The sequence below is a fragment of the Prionailurus viverrinus genome, chromosome D2, assembly GCF_022837055.1.
Source record: "Prionailurus viverrinus isolate Anna chromosome D2, UM_Priviv_1.0, whole genome shotgun sequence".
NCBI lineage: Eukaryota > Metazoa > Chordata > Mammalia > Carnivora > Felidae > Prionailurus > Prionailurus viverrinus.
The window spans coordinates 72682337-72709148 of NC_062571.1; the positions used below are offsets into that span (position 1 = coordinate 72682337).

General features: G+C 34.5%; 1 protein-coding gene across 3 annotated transcripts in view; it reads left to right on the top strand.

The window, feature by feature from the left end:
- The window catches only part of ATRNL1 (attractin like 1), a 778070-nt gene that overhangs the window by 134450 nt on the left and 616808 nt on the right, over positions 1-26812 (top strand). For all 3 annotated transcript variants that reach the window (XR_007145488.1, XR_007145489.1, XM_047826276.1), the window contains exons 11-13: positions 21637-21721; positions 23039-23247; positions 25331-25449. Coding sequence is in view for 1 of the 3 variants with exons in the window: in XM_047826276.1 (XP_047682232.1) it covers positions 21637-21721; positions 23039-23247; positions 25331-25449 (413 nt within the window). In the remaining 2 variants the exon portion in view is untranslated. The remainder of the gene's footprint in view (positions 1-21636; positions 21722-23038; positions 23248-25330; positions 25450-26812) is intronic.

A 26812-nucleotide genomic window follows, 5' to 3' on the forward strand; every position in this document is an offset into this window, starting at 1 on the left:
CAAGTTATATAAATTACAAATAGTAGGAATGCAAGCATTTTAGAGTTAGTGGGTATGAGCAAAGATGCATTTAAATCAAACACACCAGATATAGTTACTTGGTGTAGGAAGATGATAGAAGTATAGACACAATAGAGCTAAAGAAGTAAGATCTGGGGACAAGATGGAAACCCAGAACATACCTAGGAATGAAAGTAACGTATCTAAATAAGAATCTTTTCCAGAGAACCAGAAATACAGTGCATTTTTACAGTTCACTTGATTTTAATTATGCTATCTGTAGTCCTATCAATTTCTAAATATTAAATGAATGTATTTTTTGAAATACTAAATTTAGCTACCCAGTAGACTATTATAGTGAAAACATTTCTTCTCTATGTATCATTTTATAGATAAAGCCTAGTTGATATTTAAAATATGTTTAGCAGTAGTTCAGAGCTCCTTTAATTGGTGGTGTAATGTAATAAACCAATTTTAAGCTATTAAGAAACATTCTGATGAATTGAGAGACCAAAGAATAACACATTTTATAGATTTAAGAGGTTTCTTTTGCTCTTGAAGATCATAAAGACACATAGTCTACTTTGAAAAATTATTTCAAGTGGTGGCATATAAAGAAATTATACCTATTAATATGAGATTTGATTTTATACTATGCATTTGGAAGGATATTCCTACTGATAAAAATAAACATGCTTTTTAACTCTAAACTATGTGTGTATCTTTCTGTGATTAATTATTAAAAAGAATCCACTGCCTTTAGGATTTTTAGATTCTAAATAATTAAATATTTACCTTTTTGGACTAATAATTTGAAGTGATGATTTATGATCAAAATTGGATCGTCTTGGCTCTTAGAAGGCTTGTAAATCAGTGCTGAGATCCCGAAAAATGGATTAAATGACGTAGTGAATCTAGGCTCCTTATTATGATCTGTCATTGCCAGGCTGGGACCGTCCACATATTGTTTCGGCTGTGGTGATGAGACAGCAAGCTTATTTCCTTGGAAGTAGATGGTTTGTTTCCCTTTTACGAATAAGAATCCTAGAAAAGTGTAGAGTTTTGTTGTTATTGTTAAAATCTATGAATTGACATTTTGAAACTTTCAAGAAGATTCTTTAGGGAATTTCCACCTAATGTCTCTACTTTAATGAAGAAATTAATGTTGAGCTATTTTGTAGCTGACGTATTGAGAAATTATTTTTATTTCTTCCATATTGTTCAGGATTATTATATTTTAGATTATTTTTATTTCTTCCATATTGTTCAGGATTATTATATTTTAGATTTTATGTATCAAAACAGCTTACCTAGGTGAAAAACATTAGAGGTGTTAGTTTCAGAGAGGCGGGAGAGACAAAAGGAGAGAGGGGGAGAGAGAGAGAGATCAGATTATCATTATTCTAATTATTTGTTAAGTGTTTCTAAGAATTAGATACTATGCTAAGGGCTTTGCACACAACATCTTAACCTCTGTAGTAACTTTGTAACAAGATGTTAATATGTTGGTTTCCAGAATATTAAGAAGATGAGAGAAAAGGGAATTTACCCAAAGCCATGCAGGCAGCAAGTGGTACTTATAGCTTTTGTAACTTGCTGTCGTTTTACCGCTTGACTACCACATGATGCTGTTTTTTTTTTTTTTTTTCCTTTGGTCCATTGTATGCTCTTTTTATTTTTTTATTTTTTATTTTTAAAAAAAAATTTTTTTTTTCAACGTTTATTTATTTTTGGGACAGAGAGAGACAGAGCATGAACGGGGGAGGGGCAGAGAGAGAGGGAGACACAGAATCGGAAACAGGCTCCAGGCTCTGAGCCATCAGCCCAGAGCCCGACGCGGGGCTCGAACTCCCGGACCGCGAGATCGTGACCTGGCTGAAGTCGGACGCTTAACCGACTGCGCCACCCAGGCGCCCCTGTATGCTCTTAATTTTGGCAACAAATTATCAGACACCTATGTTTAATAATATTTCTTAATGCTGTAGAATGATAGAAGCAGATATCAGTTTCATTTTTCAAGCAAATTGTTCAAATGGAAGGAAGAACAACATTTTAAACAGTATTATATTTTAACATAACAGTAACAATTAACAAAGCATTAACAACATTAACAACAAAAATGTAAAGCAACCATATAATTCAACACAGGACAAAAGTATTTTGTTTTATCTCATTTGATTATTTTTGTGCAGTTCCCAGTAAAGTTCTCCCCACAAATCTGTTATTATTCTCTTGGGTTTGTGGCATCAAAGCCTGAAATATTTTCCTGGAAAAAATATTTTTTTTATATTTCAGAAAATGTATTCCAGAACAATTGTTTTTCCTTATAGAGTATATTTTTTTGTGGAAATAAAATACAACCATTGTGTAATGAACCAGCTGGAAAATAGATGTGTTTTGAAAAAAAGTCATGTTTCTAAGTTTTCTCTTTAGCATATTACCCTTGGACTTTTATGTCATATTTACCTGGAATGCCTTGAGGAGCTAATTGATTGCTTTGTATTTTGTGATGTTTAAATAAATAGGAATATTTGTGCCATTTAATTTTTCATTGCTCCAAAAAGTACTATTTCAATCTTACTGCCATAATAATTTTTATAAAGTGAATATTGTTCATCTTTGAGGATATAACCTTGCCTTTACAGTTCTCGTTATATGATAGACGATAGATATGGAAGGCACATGACACTAACTTTTTAAGATGGCTGTACCTTGGCATCCCCTTTGAAGGCTGTAGGGAAAAAAAAAAAAACCCTAGATCTCTATAATCAGGCTCTCTTAGATCAGGCACTGGGCATCTATATTTTAAAAATAAGTAACCCAAGTGCAACTGGGAATAGACCCAGGGCTGATGAATGGGACTGAATTAATTATAACATGTAGAATGATAATATTACCTAATGTTCTAGTCTGTAAATGTAGCTTGAAGTCAGATAACTTTGGTTTTTTTTTTTTTATTATTGTTAGTGGTATTATTATTGTTTTCAGAAAGCCACCATGACACCTTATTCAAGATAAAAATGATCTTTGTGGTAAAGATAACCTTCTGCTAAAGATGTAATAGAAAAACATGCCTCACGTTGATCTCATGTTACTAGACATTAATACTTTGAAACTCTTTGGCTGTACAAAGTCCACATTATCCTACTAGTTAAGTCTTCTAGGGTCAGTAGGAAAAAGGCATCAGGCTGTTTGTTAGTTTGTTTTTCACATCTGTAAAGTGTCAGTAGGTGGTTTGACTGGGGATTTCAACACTTGTAAGTGGGAGATTGTCATGAATTGAAACATACCTTGAAATCGAACTGGATTTTGAGATAATATTTCAGAATCATCATATGAATAGCTATTACAAGAATTTTTGGTAGGCCTAACATATAATTGTGATGCTTTTAATTACAAATGGTAGTTGTTATTCTTCAATAAGAAAATTTACCCAGCGGTTAAGAAAATGTATAGAATTCTGAAACAAGATGAAGGACAACTCAGAGATACACTGATCATATTTTTTTCTCAAAAAGAGAGTAGAAACATAGAATGTGATTTCCTAGGTTAGATTACTTCAGAATAGGAGAGGGAGTAGGATTTCTATTAGAAATATATCTTGCAGAAAGCAGATATACTGAAACTGAAGCTGAAACTTTAAATCAGATTAAAATAATGAGAGTTTTCAAAATTTTATTTATTTTTTTTTAAGTAAGCTCTACATCCAGTGTGTGGCTTGAACTCACAACCCTGAGATCAGGAGTCATGTGCTCTACTGAGTGAGCCAGCCAGGTGCTCCAATAATAAGAGTTTTAAAAATAATTTTTTTGAGCGTGGCAGTTTCACTTATGATGTTAATTTCTTTGTACATAATTATTTAAAAACAAACTCAGTAAACAAAACTGAAAAGTAATTTCATATTTGCAGAAGTAATATTTTAATTGGTAATGTGTGAAAATGTATATAGTTAACCACATAGTTAAAGCACACTAAAGTTATAATTCACTGTACACTTAAAAATCACTTGACTAGTTTACACAGCATAGCATGCATATTTTTGTACACCCCTGTAGAGTGTGTGTGCGTGTGTATGTGAGTGTACAATGGGTATAATTTTATAAGACCTATAATTTCATTAAAAATCATACTTAAATTAAAACATCTATTAAAAATTTTTTTTAAACATTTATTCATCTTTGAGAGACAGAGCGTGAGTGGGGTAGGAGCAGAGAGAGAGGGAGACACAGAATCTGAAACAGGCTCCAGGCTCTGAGCTGTCAGCACAGAGCCCGACACAGGGCTCGAACTCACCAACCGTGAGATCATGACCTGAGCTGAAGTCGGACGCTTAACCGACTGAGCCACCCAGGCGCCCCTCTAATTATTTAATTTTTTGAACACTTCAGCAAAACGATAAAAATTCCAACTTGCTTGCTCTTTATGTTTAAAGCTATTTTCATTTTCTGGAAGTTATTTTATTCATATCTTTGTTAATCAACATCTCTCTATGGCATTTGTTAAGTTCTTAGGGCTCTTCTTGGTGAAAGCAGCATGCTTTGCCTGGCCACCTGAAAGAACTCTCTTTGTCCATCAGAAAACCTCTTAGAATTATTCACACATTTTTTTCACTGAATTTAGCCAACTACTGTATTTAACTTTACTGTATTTTTTGCTCAAGGGGTTCTTTTTCTTTGTATAATTTACTATTACATAGAGGAAATAGTAGCTTGTTCTTTTTAAGAAAGAGTCCAGTAAGTAAAGGAAGAAGTGACTTCATTTTGAGAATAGGGAGAATATTTGTCAAATGTTTCCTATGGTGCTTGGCACTTAACAAATGCTTTATAATATAATGCTGATAACACCTAATAACATCTGTGTAGTATCTATTACTGTGTTCATTGATAGAGAAGAAACTAATTTAGCATGTTTAAACCCAAACTCACATAGGTCATAAGATTGTATATTCAGAATTTGAACCCAAGCCTAAGCTCAGATTTCTTTTGAATCTACCCTATAATTTGATTCTGACTTTTTCCCTGATTTAACAAGAAAAAAATTTGAATGATCTTTAATTGGGAAAAAGGCATATAATATTTGTTAATGTAGCAAGACACTCAGAATTAGTTTTATTAGGAGATTTAGAGCTAATCAGATTTGTAAAGTCTATTTGAATTTTATTGTGCCTCCCCTCTCCAACAAAGTAATCAGAAAGTAGCGACCTCTGGATAGAAAATCAAGGAGAAAGAAAGGAATAATGAACAATAAATCTCCATTTCTCTTACCAGATCTACTAGCATTCTGAGAGATTGTTTTAAATGCAAAAATTGCTGAATAAAGATTCTTGTAATAAATATAAAGTTGAACAGAAGTTTTCAAATGCCTTAACAAAATCCCAGGGGAAGAAAGGCAGGGGAAAGCAGTCATGAATATAGAATCAAAATTTAAAAGAAATTGTTAGCAAATAGAACTCAACAGTGTTTCAAAAGTGTATTAAATTATGACCAAGTAGTAGTTATTCTAGGAATTCATGTATGATTCATTATCAAGGAATCTATAAATATCATTTATTACATCAAGACTATTTATGGAAGCCAACAGGAAATATCAATGTATATTAAAACCATAAAATCATTTCAATTAAGATTGAGAGTCAAATAGTGATACGCACTTTTCCTGACAGAGAATAAGAAACTAAATACATGGTTATTGAGTGAATGTCAGGGGCCGAAATCCTGAGTGAAACTGTGGGTATGAATTAGATAACCTAGAAAAAGTGTGCACCTTTTACAACATTAAGAGGAGTTTTGACCTAATGGGGGAAAAACCCAGTGAAGCACCATCGTTTAAGGGGCAGGTGGGAAAACATTTTTGGCAATATTTTCTATTATAATTTTTCTACAATATTTTCTATTATAAAAGTATACAAACCATTAATAGAAGTTTTACCGCGTATCCATCTAGTTTTGAGTCTTGTATACACAATCTGTGTGTTCTTTTTAGTAATATGAATACTGACTTTTCAACTGGCATTTCAAGTGGATTATTAAAAGGATCTTTAAGATGTGTTCTTAAAGTATTACAGATACATATTTTCATGAAAAGCATGAATATATATAGGAAAATTAGCTAATGAATATTCATTTTCCACCTGTAATATATTATGCATCATTGATAAAATAAACCAGTCTCTGAATTTCAGCATAAGTTTTTAATGTAAGTATGTGGCCTCTCATAGGTAGATAATTCCAGTAGTACAGTGTTCTGACTGCTGAAATGCGGGTTTGAGAGACTGATAACTCTAATTTCTTGATCTTCTGTGTATTGAGGGTATAGTTTGTAAATAAATATTTAGTACCTTGCAGTATAAGTTTTTTTATATCTATATTCTAGAGAGTATATTTTACTTTGGTTGTTAGTCCTGTATGGCTTCTCTGTTGGCATGGAATAGTATTTCTGTCAGTTTTCATGATGTCAGTAGCCATGTGGGTTTTCCTTTCATTTGTGTAGACTTGAACTGTTTATAAAGTGATAATGACCTGAGTGCTCTGGAAATATAGTGTCTTGGTAAGACATAACAGTTATAGATTGTAGTCAGATTAATAATATAACAGACTTTACAGTGTAAGAATGGGAATAGAGTACGTGTAAACAAATTATATTAATTAAACATTGAGCTTTAAGGCATTTGAGAACTTCTACATCTTACAAGAAAACCAATATGTGTTTTATTGTGAATCCTGATCAAGAATGTGAAAAATCGGCAACAGAATTCATACAGCTGAACATTCTGTTTTGTAGTTATTGAGGAAGCTGGAAGGGATAAGTAGAGAGTCTGTTTGTAACAACTGCTTCTATCTGTTTCTTTTCTCATTCTCTTGACAAGTCCTGGCGTGTTGGGCAAACATCAGCAAACATGAAAATGTCTATAAGTGCGAAAGTTGCTTACCTCAACAAGCTTTTCATAAGCTTGAAAGTTAAATTCGGTTATTCCTACATGGTTTTATGAATTAAAACGACTTGCCAGCAATTTTAAGAAACGGCAGAGGAAACCTCACATTTATTGTATTGTATCAGTCAGTATAGGTTAGGTTATACTGTGGCAACAAACAGTCCTGTCAGTTTGGGTTCTCTGGAAAGCACATTTGGAGACTGAATTTAGCGTTCAGGGTGCTTATTAGGTCATTGGGATGAACAGCTATGAAAAGGAGGAGGCTGAAGCAGGATTAGACAGAAGGAAAAGTCAAGCACACTTTAAGGGAAGGCCACATCCAATCCCAGGGGAACTCTGGAGTTGAAATGTCCATCAGAGTTGTCCTTTGTTAGGACTTTTCATCACAGTTCATTCTTTGAGCTACTCAGTTTACTTTCAAATATATTTGCCAATATATATTTCATTCCTTGAGCTCCTCTACCATTTCAGTGACCCATTCTTAACAGGGAAACTTAGATTATTGCTTTGGCTTCTGCAGCTGGTCTCAGGGCTGCAATTGATACTCGTCATGTCCCCCTCCAGTATTCTTTCTAAATATCCCTTCTCCTCAGTTGGAATCTCTTCTGATCTCTGTGTCTTGACCCGGACCCTTACCCTTGGGTATTTGAGTCCTTGATCATCATATATCTTCTACTGTGGGTATTGAACTTGCCCATTTACCATCACCCTTGGTGAGAGGATACCACAAAACACCTAAGTGGATCACCTGTGTATGAAACCTATTCCCCTGCCCTCATTTTGTAACCTCGGTCCTACTTCCCTTTGACAATCAAAGCCAATTATCCTTGCCAATATGATGACTCCTTTTTTGCCTGCTTTCTGGTCCCTTGACACAAGGACCTTGAGATACCAAAGTGGCACTATAGCTTGTAGTTCAATGGGATATTGCTGTGGCCCCTGCCAGAGTATTTCTCCTTTGGGGAATAAAATCTCTAATCCTGCAGAGTCCAGATTTCCAGAATAAGAAGCACAAGCTACTCAACTGTATCAGTGAAAGTGAGGCCACTAGGAGTGGCTTTCACTCTTTGGGTTCCTGGAATTGTGTATTCTTCCTAACTGAGGACAGAGGACCATTTAAAGTTGCTTAATTCCAAGGTTTATCCTGCATCCTGGTGCTTCAATTGTGCCTATCCAAAAACCCATCACACTGTGTTGTATGACCATGTATCACATGGTTATGACCTCATTCCTGTACTTTGTTTGCTGTAGTGTGTCTCCTGATAACATAGGATCCCATGCTGCTTGATGAAACACTTCATAATTTTCAGGTTAAGACCATGTGGTTGGGAAAGCAAACTGATACTCAGAATATTTATCTCTTCTTGCATAATGAATTGTTGGTTCAACTAGGGTGGAAGGGTCCCAATGTAGTCAACTTGTTGCCAAGTATATATATAGTTGGTGTTCTTGGGGAATGGTTTTATCTAGAGCCCAGGGTTGATATCTTGCTGTCAGGATGGATATTTGCCAGTAACGTCTGCAAGATCAGCTTTGTTTAGAGGAGCCCAGGCAATTGTCTTTCTCCATGACCTCCATCTCTCTACCATGGCTAGTGTATTCATGCTAGTATGCTAGCACTGAGGTGTTCTGTAACGGAGACTAACTGATGTTAGCTGTATTAGTTGTTTGTCTATTGTTTATTGTCTCTTCCATGTTAGATGCTCTCTGATGCCTTTAATTTATGTCACAGAGTTCTTTACATTTTGTGTTCATTCAAATATATCCATGCTCATGTTCACTCCAGACCCTCCTTCTTTCTGATCTTTTGATATTTTTCTGGGCTGCTGACCTGTCAGCTAGGCCACTGTTTACTGCTTTTGGGCCATTTCTCTTTGGATACGGTGTGGATGAACACACTGCCTCAAAGGCCTGCCCACTTGGGAGGTTTTTTCCTTTTTCACTGTTTTTCAAGGCCACTCCGAAGTGAGGCTGTCTATGTGATGTCTACTTTTGACTTGTGCTCACATATCAGGCTGAAATATTTGCATTTTTCTCCTCTTGGTATCTGGGCATAGAGGATTCTTCATATGACCACGGTTGTAAGTTAACAGGTGTTGGTGTAACACTTGTAGGTAAAATGGGGTCTGAGCTACCGGTTCATGCACATTGTTTGTGCATCGTGATTTTGCTCATGCTTGATCTTGGGTGCCACTTCCATTTTTATGTTCTTACTATTCTTGGTAAAAGAGCCAGCTCATGATATGAAACTCTGAACACATGGTCACTTGATAACCCATGTCACCAACTCCATCTCTACCAGGGCCAAATAATGTGGCAGAAATAAGAGTATAAACTTTTCCACCATGGATGGCATGGCCTTTGACATGTGTATGGGGTCTGCATTGGGATTTGCTCACTGGAACTTTCTGTATTTTCATGTGCTACTTTTTCCAACAGTGCCACCACCAATAGCCATAATTGTATTGGGTCATGCAACCTTAACTTCAGGGCTGTGTACCTGTGTAGGTGAACCTATAGCAGAGCTGTTCCCTACCCTACCATGTACTCACAGCTGGCAGCCTTTCATGTTGTTCAGTATGTGGGTTGGAGTAGTATTTCCAGGACTGAAATACGCTACCTTCAGAATCCAAAGAGACCTACCAGGTGGTTTGTTTTCTGCCTTTCTCAGGAGTTGCAAGATGTAGTAATTGGTCTTTCAGTTCAGATGAGCTGTCTTAGAATGTTCTTGACCACTGGATCCCTAAATATTTTACTAGTATGAAATCTGAATCTTTATAGATTTTATCTCCCACCCCTTGAAGCATATATGTCTTAACAAGGCCTCCATTGTCTTAGTCATTCCTACTCATCTGGCACAGTTAGAATAATGTCATTAAGGTAGTGGAACAATGTAACGTTCTGCAAGATGTCCAATAGGACCAAATGTATTCTGACCGTGTTATGACAAAAGGAGGGAGGCTGATCCTGAGGTAATTGTGAATGTATACTATTTTCTATTCCATATAAAGGCAAACTGTTTTTAATCCTTTTTTTGATAGTGTTAGCAAAGAACACATTTGCTAAAAATGGCCATTTTGCAAAGAGACGCATTTTGCATAGTGCCTGCAATTTGGGCTACTACTTACTAGTAGGCTCTTGTCATCTCCCAGGCTTTGTTTAGTTTGTGGAGCTTAGACTGGTGATTTGAATGGAGATTTGATGGGGTCCATTATCCCTGCATTCTTTAGATTCTTTAGGGTAATACTAATTCCTGCCACCCACACTCCCTGGAATGTAACATTAGTTTAAGATATATTATCCAGGGGGTAGTTGTTTCAGAAGTTTCCACTTGATCTTTTCCACTGTGATAATCAAGGACCCAATGTCACTGTTGTGCCATTCGCCAAAAACATGCAGGGCATGACCACTGCATAGGTCTGCAGATGTAGTGACTCATTTTGAACAGGACCTTGGCCAGGATATCATTAATTATCTCATTGCCATATATCCCTATTATAAAGAGAGGCCCTGATGACACTTTATATCTATGGGTGTCAGTGCTAACTCAGACCTGTGTCCTAAAGTACTTGAAATGTTTGTGTTGCCTTTTCCCCTAGGTTAAGTTTACTCAAAGAAATGACCATGGGTGCCTTTGATGAAGAAATAGGGGAATTATTACCATGAACACTTGCTGTGGTATCATAGGGTTGTTCCTTTTAGGTACCAGGATTTTAAATATATCAAATCTGGACTTCAAAAATAGCTCAACTCTAGAAACTTAGCAATAAGTTGTGACATTTTATTGCAGCATCTACCATGAGCCTCCTGATCATCCATCCTTGATTTCTTCTGTTGATATAAGTTAGGTAGTAGTGTCCGACTGTCTGGCTGCCTATTTTGCTTCTAGGGATGCTGCATTCTATTAAATATCTTCCTAATTTTCAATTAGTGAGTCTTGACTGACACTCCCAACTTTGCTGCTTACTACAAATATTGCCCTCTACTTGGATTGGATTTTGATGGTTAAGTGTCACCGGTTGGGCTCTATTGTCCTACTGTCTCCATCAGTGAGTTCATTTCTGTTGTGGTTTCTCCTACCATCAGCTTTGGCCTGTGGAGGAGAGCCAGCACATTCTTACTGATTCTAGTGTCCCTTTCTCCATTCCATTCTTCATGGCTTTGGCAAATGGCATACCTGCTGTCTCTTTCCATAAATATAATGACTTGGTAGATTTTCTGGCATGACTTAGTATATGGACTAAGAATGCCCACATTTATGGACTTTTTATCCCTTGCCTTTACTCGTTTCTATGGCAGTTCTAGCATTTTGATTTTACTTAGCAAGGGCTGTATTTTTTCATGTTTCTAGGAATCTTCTTTTTCTTCTTTAGCATTTTTGAGATATAATTGGCAAATAAAATTGTAAGATATACAACGTGTACACTGTAATGATTTGCTATACATATACATTTGAAAGGATTCCTCCTAGGTAGTTTTTTTTTTTTTAATTTCACATTTTGTTTATTTTTTAAAAATGAGTTCTTGTTTTTTTCCCCAAACTCTGAATTTATATTTATATTATATTTATATATTTATTTTTGTATATAATTTATTGTCAAATTGGTTTCCATACAGCACTCAGTGCTTATCCCAACAGGTGCCCTCCTCAATGCCAATCCTCCTATATAGTTTAATTAGTGCATCCAGAAGCTCACAGATTTTTTTCTTTTCTTTTTATTTTTTTAATTTGGCATACTTTATAGAGTAAGTTTTATTCTTTCAGCAAATTTCAGTTATATAATACTGTGCTATCAACTATAGTAACCATGTTATACATCAAATCCTCATACTTGGTTCATTTTATAACTGAAAATTTATATCCTATTACCAACCTCTCCTCATTTCTCCTATCCCCCAGTCCTTGGCACCTTGGCAGACACTTTTTAACTCTGTTTTCATGAGCTTGACTTTTTTTTTTTTTTTTTTTAGATTCCACATGTAAAGAAAAATACCATGTAGTATTTGTCTTTATCTGACTTATTTCATTTAGCACAATTTCAGGGCAGAATTTCTTTCTTATGGCAGAATAGTATTCCATTTTGTATAGAATACACATATGCAAATATATATATATATATATATATATATATACACACACACACACATACACACAGACACACACATATATATACACACACATACATAAATGTATAGATATGCCACATCTTCTTTATCCACTCATGAATACTTTTATTGTTTCCATACTTGGCTACTGTGAATAATGCTGCAGTGAACATGGGAGTGCAGATATCTCTTTGAGATCCTGTGTTTTCTTTGGATATACTCATAAGTGGATTCCTGGATCATATGGTAGTTTTATTTTTAATATTTTGAGGAACTTCCTGTTTTAGGAACAGTGACAGTACAAATTAACATCCCCACCAACAATGCACAGGGTCTCCTTTTCTTCATGTTCTTATCAACATGTGATATCTTTAGTCTTTTTGGTGACAGCCATTCTAACATGTGTGACATGATAGCTTATTGCGGTTCTGATTTGCTTTTCCCTGATAATCAGTGATATTGGGCACATTTTCATGTACTTGTTGGCCATTTGAATGTCTTCTTTGGAAAAACATCTGTTGAGTTACTCTGTCCGTTTTTTAAATCAGGTTTCTTTTTGCTACTGAGTTCTATGAATTCTTTGTATATTTTTGTATGTTAACACCTTATCAGATATATGATAAGATATATGGTCAGATATATAATAATTCTGTAGGTTGCCTTTCAAGGGTTATTTTAATGGTAAGCTCACACCATCTCCTAGGGTCCTTGTTAAGTCATAAATCCTGCATCTTGGGAGAGTGCTTTTAAATCAGTATACTCTCCCTAATCCAATATAAGGTTCTGGCCTCTTTGATCGATCTCCACTTATTACCTAGTAGTATGTGTATTTCCCCAACTTCGGCCAATATTTGCTGTCTAGGTCTTACAGATACTTTGGGGCATAGTCCCTTTCTTTCCATAGCAGTTGCAGCATGTACTTGGCTGAATTATGCTAAGCCAATATTATTGGCTCAGTGACCAATAGGGAAGGTGTGAACAGATTCTGAGCTGGAGCACACTTCTTGCTGGAGAGAAGCCTGCATTGTGTTCAAGCAAGGCTGAGTACTATCTATGAACGTAGGGTAGAGTGGACCACATTTGAAGTCTCAGATGATTCAGGAAATTAAAATTTGGGTAGATTCTCAGGAGTGTCAATTCAGATGTCCCCATCCCATGAGTCAGGGCCTTATTCTTTTCCTAGCAGGGCCTTGACTTTGAAATTAAGCCTTCTTTAATTTGCAGACCTTCTATATTTGGCAGCCTCTGTAAATGGTATATAGTACTAAGGAGGCCCTCTGGCTTTCCCAGCCTTTTGTGATCTCTTTCTAGAGCTCAGCAGGGCTAAGCAGTGGACATGCAATTTTAGTGTATTAGTAGTTAACTGTTTTCAAACATCTAATACTTCACACTTGCTAGAGTATTCTTTTCTTTGGCATACCTTCCTTATTTACCACTGGTATGGTAAATTATGGTATGGCCATCTTGTGCCAACGGCTTTTTGTGTTACACCTATCACCGGTGATGGGTTTTTCATTGGTAGCCTGGTAGTATGTGATTTAGCTCATAAACTCCATTTTATTTTCTGCTTTTCTTACCTCACTCCAGGTACCAACTATCATAGTTTGGGTTCTCTGGGAAGCAGACTCTGAGATAGAGTTTAGTATTCATGATGTTCATTGAGAGAACCCTTAAGGTCAATGCCTTTGGAAGAGGTAGGGGGAGAAGGCAGGATTTGACAAAGGGTAAAGTTGAGTTTTGATGCTAGACAGATAACCTTAGTCAACCACACAAGGATCTCTGGAAGTAAAATTGTTGGTCGTAGTTGTTGTATGTTGGGATGAAGTGACAGGACCTTTTAAAGACCCACGTTGATCATCAATTGCATGTGGGTCATCCTTGAATTGATGAGGTCTTGAGTGAAGTGGCCCAAAGGTAGGCTAAGGCAATTGCTGAAGTAGCTTGCAGCTGATGACTGTTCACTGACAGCAGTCCCAGCAACACAGATAAGAGTTCCTTCCTTGAATGATCTAGATATCTCATATCCATGCCTGCCATAGATCTGTAACTTTCAGAAGATTAAGACCAATGAAAGTTAATTTTTCACTCATGATACGTGGCTAGTGTTGGTTGGCAGGAGAGATTAGCTTATTGTCATCACTTAGGGATCCAGGATGAAACTGATTTGTCTTTCATTCGTAATTCAGTGGTTCCATCCAGAAATAAAAGTGTCACTTTAACTTGCATTTTGTTGGCTAAGGCAAGTCATATTATCATATCCAACTTCTAGGAAGTGTGGGACTTTAATTTTACAATGGGCCTGAAGGAAGAGTACTGGGTTTGTTAAATAACACCAATGTATATAACTTTTGGTATAATTCAAAGTGATGTCTTGCAGATAGTAATAAATAAAGCCTTCACCTTTTACTACCATATATGCTAAAAGGCAACAAACTTCTCCAAGTAGAATTATGTTTCATTATTATTAGTCTGATTTAATTATTCTCATGTATAATTAAAATATCAATACTGTACTGTATTGGTTCTCTTCTGCAGGGACTTGTGTACTTTAAAACTATTGTTTTATTTTACTTTAATGAAAGTAATGTTTATATTAAAAAGGATATTTTGATGATGTAGTGAGGCAGTATAATGCAGTAATTAAGATATGGTTTTGAATACTGACTTTGCCATTTAATGACTTTAAGGAAGTTACCAAATCTACAGACTGTTTCTTTATGACATGGTGACAAAAATATTTACTCCTAAGATTTGTTTTCAGAATTAAATATTACATAGCGTTGATAAGCATTTAGCATATTATTTTTATTAAGTAAAAGCTCTTGACCATTTATTGTATGAAATTTTACCCATTTAAAAACACTATAAAGGTTTTATGTATTCTTCAGTGAATTTTATATAATGTTATCATAGTCACTTTTAAAAACAGTTAACTATTAGAAGCAACTATGTGCTTTTCTTTTCTTTGGAGGGGGCTCCCTTGGCACTCCTTATATATGTCTGTTAATACTTATCATGTCCTATTGTTATTCTTTGAGGGCAGGAATTCAGTCTTATTCAGTTTTATATCCATATATGTATATATTTATATATATATTTATTTATATTATAATATATTTATTATTTATATTATAAATATATTATAAATAAATATAATCTATTTATTGTATATTTATTATTAATATATTTATATTATTATATATTTATTTATATATTATTTATATTATTTATATATATTTGTTGTTGTGTTATTGGGTCTTCATTACATCTAAGTTGGATTACTTAAACTAGTGATGATCCTTTTTCCTCAGTCTTATCTAAATCTATTAACCCAAATTTTACATATTTTTTCTATTCTTAGTTAAGAGCATTTGATGAATTCTTCATCTTCCTTCCTTTAGATTGAAATACCCAAGTTAATTAATCTTTTACTCTTGGTTCTTTTTTTCAAGATACACTCTTATGAAAAAAATATGGTTTAGAGAACAGTCAGAAGACAACTCCCTAATCTTTAGCATGGTTAGTAAATTGAGATGTTCACTTTTTAAATATGCAAGCAAGTATTACCTTAATAAGAAGAAATTCAGTGGATAAAACTGGAAGCCACATGCTTTTGAGTTTTGAACCTTGCCCATTTATGTGATTTGATCAGTAGATATGTGGTCTGGTCAGTTAAATCGCACTGTTTCATAGTCTTGGACAAGCTCCCAGTACTCTTTCCGTTTCTTTCGGATTGGAATTGGAGTTGTTTCTCTTTCATATGCTGTGTCTTTTTTCTTTTTTTTTTTTTGTAGTTTTCAGTGTTTTTGAAAATGGGGTATGCTTGTGGGCCTGAAACAGAAAGTTTGATTAAAAACCTATATGGGGTGCCTGGGTGGCTCAACTGGTTGAGCATCTTACTTCGCCTCGTAACGATCTTGAGGTTGGGGGGTTCGATCCCTCCTCGGGCTTGTGCTGACAACTCAGAGCCTGGAGCCTGCTTCGGATTCTGTGTCTCCCTCTCTCTCTGCCCCTCCCCTGCTCACTCTCTGTCTCTCTCTCAAAAATAAATAAACATAAAAAAAAGACCCCCAAACCCAAAAAACCTATACAACTGGCTGTTAAATCCCCAGATCCTCTTCCTCAACTTGTGCAGATGGGTATCTGCTCCTCCTCTACTCTGCTGAAAGAGAAGGTATTACTTTCTGTGGATGTTGATCCCAGTACCAGACCATAGCTAAAGGTGTCAGTACTATTTTGCAAACAGCGGGATTAAGTGAAAATATACATGCTTATGAATGAAACCTCTAGTTTCTTTCTTCTACTTAGGCCCAGAACACTGTTAGCCAGGTTTATAGTTTCTGGGCAGGAAATTGGAGGATTTACCTTAAAGAGTCTGTCAAGCCAAGAGAAAGCATGTACAAAAACTGACCTTTGGAGGTATTCAACTGAAATGGTCCCACTTGTGCAAAGTCCTTATATATATATATATATATATATATATATATATATATATATATATATATATGTAAGTCCTTTTTCATATATGAAAGTTGTTAAGAGAGTAAATCTTAAGAGTTCTTAAGGAAAGAAAATACCTTTTTTTTGGTATCTATGTGAGATGATAGATGTTTAATAAACTAACTGTTTAACCATTTCACTCTATCTCTCTCTCTCTATATATACACATATGTCAAGTCATTATGTTGTACACTGTAAACTTAGTGTTGTATATCAGTTATATGTCAATAAACAAACAAAAAGTATTCCAGCAGTCAACAATATGTCTTGGCCAGGCACAAAACTTCCAAACAGTTTTGTTTTGCTTCACTCTTAAATTTGGAAGGGCAGTGAGTTATCATTTAGACATTTGCAAAAAGCTGTTGAATCTGATGAAAATATAAAACAAATAGGAAAAAGTAAATCAAAGGAAATTGATACAATACTGGAAGATTATAACTTCAATCTTTATGGACAGAAGATGTTACGTTTATGAAGTAAAAATGTGACTTTTAAAAATAGATCATTCAGAAAACAAAAAATGGACTTTTGAAATTAAAATTAGTCTAACAAATTTACAGATTTTAAGATAAAATGGAGAGTGTTCCAAAAGTATTATGAACAAAGGACAGATGTAAGATAGGATAAAAGATAAAACATTTAAATGATTATTCCAGAAAACTTGCCGTCTGATTAATTGGGGGTGGCAAAAATAAAAAACAGAAAATTTTAGATGAGAAGGAAATTATCAAATGAATAATTCAAGAAAAATATCCAGGCTCCAAGTCCATGAGTTTTCAGAATGAAAGATTTCATGAAGCCCCAGAACAGACTGACAGCAAAACCCATCATAAAAAGTGGAGATTGAAAGAAGATCCCAAAAGCTTATACACAGAGAAAAGAAATAGTCCTAATAAGTTGTGGGACTCAGTGGTATAGGGTGTTACAAAAGCAAAACCAGAAGCCCGATGATAGGAGAATAATACCTTCAATATCTGAAAATGCTTTCCAAGTTAGAGTTCCAAGCACAATCAAATAATCATATAAGTATTACAGTGGAATAAAATCACTTTCAGAATTATAGCATCTCAAAAATTTATTTCAGATGTACACTTTCTCTGGAAGCTATAGAATGATGTCTCCTATTGATGAATTTGACTAAAACATAAAAATTGATAAAAATTCAAATTCAAGAAATAGAGTTAATAGAGAGGAAATGTGCAGAGAATCACTAGGATGATGCAGCAGCCCTGTAGGTAAGTTTGAATTGGAGAAGAAAGATGGAGTTCTAGTAGGGATGTCTTCAAAAAGTAAATGAAACTGCTAGATAGCTTGGTGTATTAGGAAATATTGCAAAAACGTATACACATCTAGGAAAGAGTTGAGGATGAATTAGCAGCAGATATATAGAAACCTAAGCAAAAAAAAAAATAATTTGCAGGGAAAATAAAAGGTTGTTTAAGAATAAAATGTAATTATAATATGCTGCATGGCTCATCTGTGAATATTATGTAATAAATCCTGAATATTGGTCTAAATAAAATTGTAAGTATGCGAGGAAGATGGAGGGAGTGGGATGTATGTATGTATTTGTCTGCATAAGAGTTAAATCTTCATCTTTCTAAGAAGAAAGTCAGTTTATCTGAAATTAAGAACTAAGTATGCCACTTAGAATAAGAAGATAAATATAAAAACATATTGTCTAGTTTTTTATTTAGACTTCAAAGTGCTTACCTCTGTGATTCAGGAGTAGACATTGGGAAGATATGAGCATGAGAGTTTTTGTGATAAACCTTGTGGGATTATTTGACCTTTATCGTTTGCATATTCATATGTTTGGTTAAAAACAAGCAAAATAAGAACATAACACAGCAGTACAGAAACTAGGTAAGTCACAAATTAGTGGGTCAGGCGTAAATGTTAAAATAATTGTTCTGGGAAGATTGGTATATGTTAATACATAGAAAGATCTGGGAAATATGATATGTGGGAAAAATTGAACTAGATCCCTGGAATATATTCGAAAATAAATTCCAAACGGATTGAAGATCAAAATGGTAAAAGAGAAACTGTGCATCCAACCTTTAGAAGAAAATTGGAGATTATCTGTAAAATCTTGAGTTAAGAATAAAAAGAGTAAATCATGAAGAAATGGTAAATTTGACCTAGTTTATATATAAACTTTTGTAAAATCAGACTCCATAAACTACATGGAAAGGCGAATCACAGCCAGAGGAGAGTATATATTAGCGCATATAATCAACAAAGGATTTATATTTAGAACATTTAATAAAGAATTGTTAAAATTATTTAAAAAACAAAAATCTTGGGGCACCTGAGCTGGCTCAGTTGGAAGAGCATGCGTCTCTTGATCTTGGGGTTATAAGCTCGAGCCCCATGCTGGGTATAGAGATTATTTAAAAATAAAATATTTATTAAAAAACCCAGAACAAAACTCAAATAGAAAAATGGGCAAAGGCTTGAACAGTGATTTTATAGAAGAGTGAAAACAAATGACCTATTAATGTGAAAGAAAAGATGCTCCATCTCACCAGTAACTAGAAAAAAATGAAACCATTATCTGATTGGTAAAAATTTAAAAGTCTGAGAGAGATACATAATGGAAAAAATGCACTGCTGGTGTGAATTTGAGTCAGTGCACCTACTTTGGGGAGTAAATTGGCAAAACCTAGTAAAATTGCATTAGTGTCTTTGTTTAAACTTAGTAATTTTCCTTTTAGAAGTCTACCTGGAGAAACTCTCAAAACGTGCAAAAGAAAACGTGTGTAACAATGAGCCAAAACCAACATGACTTGTGGTAGGAAAAAAATCTGAAAAAGAAAAAGTCTATATGACCTTTAAAAGGACAAATGTGTTTTGGTATAATCATAATATGGAATGCCATGGCATGGTTAAAATGAAGAAGAAGAAGGAGGAAGGAGGGAGGGAGGGATGGAGAGGCAGAAACAGAGGGAGACACAGAATCTGAAGCAGGCTCCAGGCTCTGAGGTGTCAGAGCAGAGCCCCCACAGGGGGCTTGAACTCACAACCACGAGATCATGACCTGAGCCAAAGTCAGATGCTTAACCAACTGAGCCACATAGGCTCCCCTACTTATCTTTTAGATATAGGTAAGCTCAGATTGTTGGGTCACTTTATTTTCTAGACTCCAGATGCTTCCAAATGATCTTAAAGATTCTTCTTTGAAGATTTTTGTTACAAACTAGTATCTGGCAGTCTTTCTCTTTGATCTGACTCTTTTTTGTTTCATTTCTTTGAAGCATATTCAGGTTTCTAATTCTGTTGTTGGAATTCTACAAACAATACAATTTGTAAATCACTTGCTGTGTGTGTATGTGTGTCTGTGTGTGTGCGCGCAAGTGTTGGGGTTGGGTGGAATTATTGAAATCTATCTGTCCTAACTTATTAGCTGTCTATAACATTTCCATCTCTTTCTTTCTCAAAGCCTGTGCATTTTACAGGTCACCCTTTCTTTCCAAATGGGAGCAATCTTTCAGAATTTGCTACAAGTACACTTTTAAATATCAAGTATTTGTAGACATAATTTATAGAAAATCAGAGGTAATCAACTGGGCCTTAAGCAAATTGCTTAACTTTTCCTAGATCTAATTTTTCATTTCCAACTTATAATACTTGCTCAGTCAACTTCACTGGATTCTTATAAAGATAATTTTAAATTATGTACATGAATGCACTTTGGAAGTTTTATAGTACTATACACATGTAAGCACCCTTCTTAAATGAACATGTGAAATTGGCAGACTATTAATCCTATATATAGGCCTCTTTAATAGTATTTCCCAAAATGTGATATCGAGAGCATTGGCTCTTGGGAATATTAATGTGCAAAGTATTACATGAAAAGTGCTTCTGTGGATATAATATTGGGAAAACACTGTGTTAGGTATAGTTAGACTTCTCTATGTCTACTTTGTCTTTTGAGAGTATATAATAGGCAGATGTATTTTGTGAACTATAGACAGATTATACAAACTAAAGAATACCCTCTTTTGTGGGGAGGATTTATGTTCTTTGGAATAGACTTTGGGACATACAATTCAGGATGTAGGTTATTGCTCTTAGTCTTCTAGTTTCATTTTCTAAACTTTGATTTTGTTTTTTCTAACTTCTTTGATCTTAATTAGTAGTAACATTAAAATAAAACCAAATTATTCTTTTATTCCTAGTGTTATAGACATAATTACATAAATAGGAAAACAATTTATTACAACTTTAACTTTTACAACTAACTGTATTTTATTTTCTTGTTCCAAAAAGGCTTCTATACTACCTAAAAATAAAATTTGTTTTTAAAAGCTTTTTACATGTATGTACTTTTATTAAATATCAATGTCTGCCTTTAGATATGTCATGTCTAAGAAGATGAAATCTAAAACACTGTCCCGAGAATGTCACTGAAAACGGAATCACTTAACATCTCAAAAGCTATGTTAGCTTGAGGCTAGGTTATATTGAAATAATACACAGTTTTCTTTAACCATTTTCCCATATTTTTTATGTAGCTCATGAATTATTTAGGTTTTTTTTCCTATTCTTTTTTACAACAGAAGTTACTTTATTTTACATAAAATGAACACTATTATTTTGAAATATCAGATGGTTGAAATGATTTAAATATTTTCTTTTGATGATTCTGTTTTTAGGGATTTCACTGAATATTATATATTTCATTTAATTTTGTAATAAGCATGCATATACAATTTGACTTAGTAATTTAACTTTCTAATAGGTTTATTTAGTATTGACAATTCATGTAATTTACTATATGAACCTCGGTTTGTTTAATGAAGATATGTCTTTGGAATTATCCTCCAATGTAAAGTTAACCTCATTCTTTCCTTTCATTTTTGCTGTTCTCATACATTTAAATTTATTTGTGGGAATTTTATTTAGAAGTTATTTTTACTTAAGGAATGATGTTAGTTGAGTTATGATACTAAATTGTAGGTCATGGCAAATTAATGAAAGGCTTCCTAATTGTAATTATTGTGTCTTTAATTTGACCAATGATTATTTTATAATATTTGTCTTAATTTATTGTTTTATTTCATTTTTTTTGCCATTCTCTTTTTTTCTAGCTTGTGATGAATGGAAAATATTACCGAAACCAAATCTTCATAGAGATGTCAACAGATTTGGACACTCTGCAGTTGTCATTAATGGGTAAAAGACATATATTTATCAGTCATACTATCCACATATTCTGTTACTATTTAAAAGGAAATATTATTTGTACTTAATGGCATTAGGTATCCCTAGTCTACCATGGAATACATTTTGGTTTGTTAACCATATCCTTTATTCTTTTGTGTTCAAATATATTTAAGGGAAAGGGGAGCGAAGAAAGAGTGCTGAGATAAAACTTCAGATACTTTTAAAAAATTCATCCTGCCTTCTTTCCTTTTAGTAGAGATCAGACAATGACTTCTTTTAGAAAGATCAAACTAAAATTATAGAAAGGATAGCCCCATATTTCTAACAAGGAGAGCAAGGAAAGGGTGAAGATTAGGTTCTCATTTTAGTTCTGTCATTAAATGCATGGCTTTTGACAAGGAAAGGGAGAAGAATTAGATTCTCATTTTAGTTCTGTCATTAAATGCATGATTTTTGACAAGTCCCTTTACCTCTCTGGGATTTACTATCTTTATATCCCTTGAGATTTGGGATGGGACGAGCATTAAGTTACTTTCTTCCTTTAGGTTAGTATTATTTTTCTATTTCTATAGCAAAATTTGGTAATGTGGCAGGAAACTATACCAGCTCATTCATTAGCTTAAAATTTGTAATTCATAATGACATTCTTGTAAGTTCATTTTATCACCACCTTACTCTAATTTTGTAAAACTTCTTCAATATGATACTAAAAGCAGGTAGAAGTTAACCACAATGAAACTCTGTAATTGGTATCAGTTGGCTTTCAAAATAGTAACAAATGAAATTCAGAGTTTACACATAACACCCCACCCTTCTTTGTTGAAATATTGTGTTATATTGACTTTTATTTTACTTTCTAAGTAATAAAAGATACTACTGAAGTATTTTCTGATCTTTTTCCATTTATTATGTTAATAATATTGAAATTAAATTAATTGAAGTTAAAATGATGCTCTTTTGAAGGCATGTCAAACTTCTTTGTCACTGGTAGTTGAATTAATTTAATAATTGTCTGGATTTTCCTTTCCAAATTAAAATTTTGAATATCTTTTTGATTATTTTACTCTTGGTCCTACTATTTTATAAGAGGATGGTAAAATACTGTAAGAAGGACTCTGTACCTAATATCTAAATTCACTGTCAGAATTCAAAAATTATAATTCTAGATAGCAGTTCTAAAGTGTATCTATCCATGAATAGCACTTTCTATTTCTAAAAAAATTGCTTCCTTGATGAAATGCAAAATGTATACTTAAATTTATTTTTGAAACTAATTCATTAGAGTTTTCTTAATATTGTTTCTTTAATATTCTGTTTTTTTAATAGGTCCATGTATATATTTGGAGGATTTTCTAGTGTACTCCTTAATGATATCCTTGTTTACAAGCCTCCAAACTGCAAGGCTTTCAGAGATGAAGAACTTTGTAAGAATGCTGGTCCAGGAATAAAATGTATTTGGAATAAAAATCACTGTGAATCTTGGGAATCTGGGAATACTAATAATATCCTTAGAGCAAAATGCCCTCCTAAAACAGGTAAAGGTTTTTTTTATTTCCCTCCCCTCTGGCATAAAGCTTCTTTACTTGGCTAGAAGTTGTAATGCATTTTGCTTATAAGCATTACTTATAACTTAAAATGGAGAGGGGGTTGTAAACATAAGAGACTCTTAAATGTAGAGAACAACCAGAGGGGCTAAATGGGTAAGAGGCATTAAGGAATCTACTCCTGAAATCATTGTTGCACTATATGCTAACTTGGATGTAAATTTAAAAAAATAAAATAAATTATAAAAACAAACAAAAGATAATTTCTATTTCCAAAAAAATTACCTATAGCTTTTAGAAATTAAAAATTCATAATCCTTTAATTAAGAATTTTCATGTTTGAATGTAGCAATGCTTAATAATTAAATTTTTTTATTAGCCCTTTTTAGATTTCTCTTTTTAATTCTATATGTATTATTACACATATAAAATTTTATGAGTAACCTGGTCATATATATGTATGTACTATTTAACTATATAAGTAAAAAATGTTTTAAAGTATACTCTTTCTGGGGCACCTGGCTGGCTCAGTCAGTTAAACGTCCAACTTTGGCTCAGGTCATGATCTCACAGTTCGTGAGCTCGAGCCCCAGGTCGGGCTCTGTGCCGACAGCTCAGAGCCTGGAGCCTGCTTTGGATTCTGTGTCTCCTTCTTTCTCTGCCGCTCCCCCACTCATGCTCTGTCTCTGTCTTTCAAAGATGAATAAATATTAAAAAAAAAGTCAACGTCCTTCATGAATTGTTTCAGTGGGATAAACATTTCCCTTCCCTTTGCCCACCTGGACTTCCTTTACATTGCTGCCTTAACACAGCTCTCAGGCTAGTGTTGGAGTTAGTTACATAGGTGCCCATCTTCCCCACCATGCTTCTTGTCGAGTTCATGTGCCTTAAAATGCTGAAAACTGGGGTGCCTGGGTAGCTCCAACCAGTTAAGCATCTGGCTCTTGACTTTGGCTCAGGTCATGATCTCGCAGTTGTGAGTTCGAGCCCTGTGTCTGGCTCTGTGCTGACAGCTCAGAGCTTGGAGCCTACTTCAGATTCTGTGTCTCCATTTCTCTCTGACCCTCCTCTGCTCGTGATCTGTCTCTCTCTCTCTTTCTCTCTCTCTCAAAAATAAATAAACATTAAAAAATAAATAAAGTATACTCTAAGAAATATTGTGTTATTGGGGTGCCTAGGTAGCTCAGTCAGTTAAGCGCCGACTTCAGCCCAGGTCATGATCTCATAGTTTCTGGGTTCAAGCCCTGTGTCGGGCTCTGTGTTGACAGCTCAGAATCTGGAGCCTGCTTCAGATTCTGTGTCTCCCTCTCTCTCTGCCCCTCCTCCTCTTACGCTCTCTCTGTCTCAAAAAATGAACAAACATTAAAAAAAAATTAAAATACTGTGTTTCTAAGAAATAAAGTGAAATAATTTATTCTGTATTTGGTAGTTTTTTTCTTCTTTAATATTGCCAAGCCAACCACAGATCTCAAAGATTTTCTAGAATTTTGATGACTAATGTTTTAGTTTAATACTTTTTATAAACTATTGAATAAATAAATAAAATGCAAAACATTACTAGTAAATATTTATGAATAAATGACTTGGATAAAAATTGTCCAGTTTTCTTCAGATGGGTGGGGTTTTATGCATTTTTCCATGCTATAATTAGCAATGTATTTTCTAATACATTAGAAAGTTTTGTTAGTCTGTGATAACTCAGATGTCTCTAAAATCTTTATGAAGAATGATAAACAATGTGTATTTATTATAATGTTTCTTTTAAATGTTAGTAATGCTTTTTTCTAGTAAAATACCTGTAAGTCTTTTTCCTCCTCCATAATGGATAAATTTTAAATGGCTGTAGGATCTTGGTGGATTGAATAATTAAAATGAGAGTGGCAGGTATCTCAAAACTTGTAAATACAATTAAACTACAAAGTTACCTTCATGTTGAAGAAGTTATTTTGATGGTGATGGCCATATTTATGTTGTAAAAAGTCTTAGTGATTCTTAAACATTAAAAATGTGTGAATTGAGAAGTGTGACATTTCCTTTCTCATCCTGATGTGTTTGTCTCCCATTTGCGTCACAGCTGCTCCTGATGACAGATGTTACAGATACGCGGATTGTGCCAGCTGCACTGCCAATACAAACGGGTGCCAGTGGTGTGACGAGAAGAAGTGTATTTCAGCAAACAGTAACTGCAGTGTGGTTAGTATTTATGGGTAAATGGTGATGTAGCTAACATGGCTGCTTTCTAATCATTTCTTACCATTGCTAATTTCTAATCATTAGCCTACCATTTGGTACCAAAAGCACTTTGCACATCAACATACATAGGAAGTGTGTAGGGAATCACTGCTGTGCTGTGTTGTAAATTGACTCTAGTTTCTTGCTAAAATTTGTCAGATTCTGTTTTGATTTCATGAACTTTTACTTCCTCCTATGTCTTTTAAAAATAAACTATAGGGGCACCTGTGTGGCTCAGTCGGTGAAGCGTCCGACTTCAGCTCAGGTCATGATCATGGTTTGTGGGTTTGAGCCCCGTGTTGGGCTCTCTGCTGTCAGCACAGAGCCTGCCTCAGCTCCTTTGTTTCCATCTCTCTCTGCCCCCCCTCCCCCCGCAAAATAAATAAAAATTTAAAAAAGACTATAATTATAAATGTAGTCTTCTGTGTTGATCGACGTAGGATTATATAGGTAATAAGTATAAAAATAAGTATATGAGTGTAAAAATTATTTCCATAGGATTCTTGTCAGACATGCACGTGCACAAGAGTGGTGTGGTCTGATGTTTTGTTTACATGCTTTGTGTTTAAGTTTAACCTGAGGTTGACAAGGGTAGTTGCCTTTTATCTGTCTTTAGGTCAGTGGTCCTCAACCAGAGGCAGTTTGTAACTTAAGGGATATTTGGCAACGTGTGTAGACATTTTTGGTTGCCACAAGTGGCATCTAATAGAGTCAAGGGTTGCTGTTAACATTCTGTAATGCATGAACTCTCCCACCGAAAACAATTATCTGGCTCAAAGTGTCAATAGTGATGAGTTTGAGAAACCATACTTTGGTAGACAACTGGAAAAAATTATAAAATTAACGTTTTTGGGGGGCGCCTGGGTGGCGCAGTCGGTTAAGCGTCCGACTTCAGCCAGGTCACGATCTCGCGGTCCGGGAGTTCGAGCCCCGCGTCAGGCTCTGGGCTGATGGCTCAGAGCCTGGAGCCTGTTTCCGATTCTGTGTCTCCCTCTCTCTCTGCCCCTCCCCCCCGTTCATGCTCTGTCTCTCTCTGTCCCCAAAATAAATAAACGTTGAAAAAAAAAAATTAAAAAAAAAAAAATTAACGTTTTTGGTAGATGAAAATGGATTAAAAGCAGCAAAAATTAACCTTTTAAGGGGGTAGAATCAAAATGTCTCAAGTTTTGAAGAAGACGTCAACAAATTGAAAGAAAAATTTTAAAAAGTATTAACAAGTATAAGATTAAGGGATTAAAAACTGTGTGTAGTAGGACGATTCTCTTACGGGGCTACAGCTAAAATAACTATATAATGTGCTTACAAATTTTCAACTAAATATAAC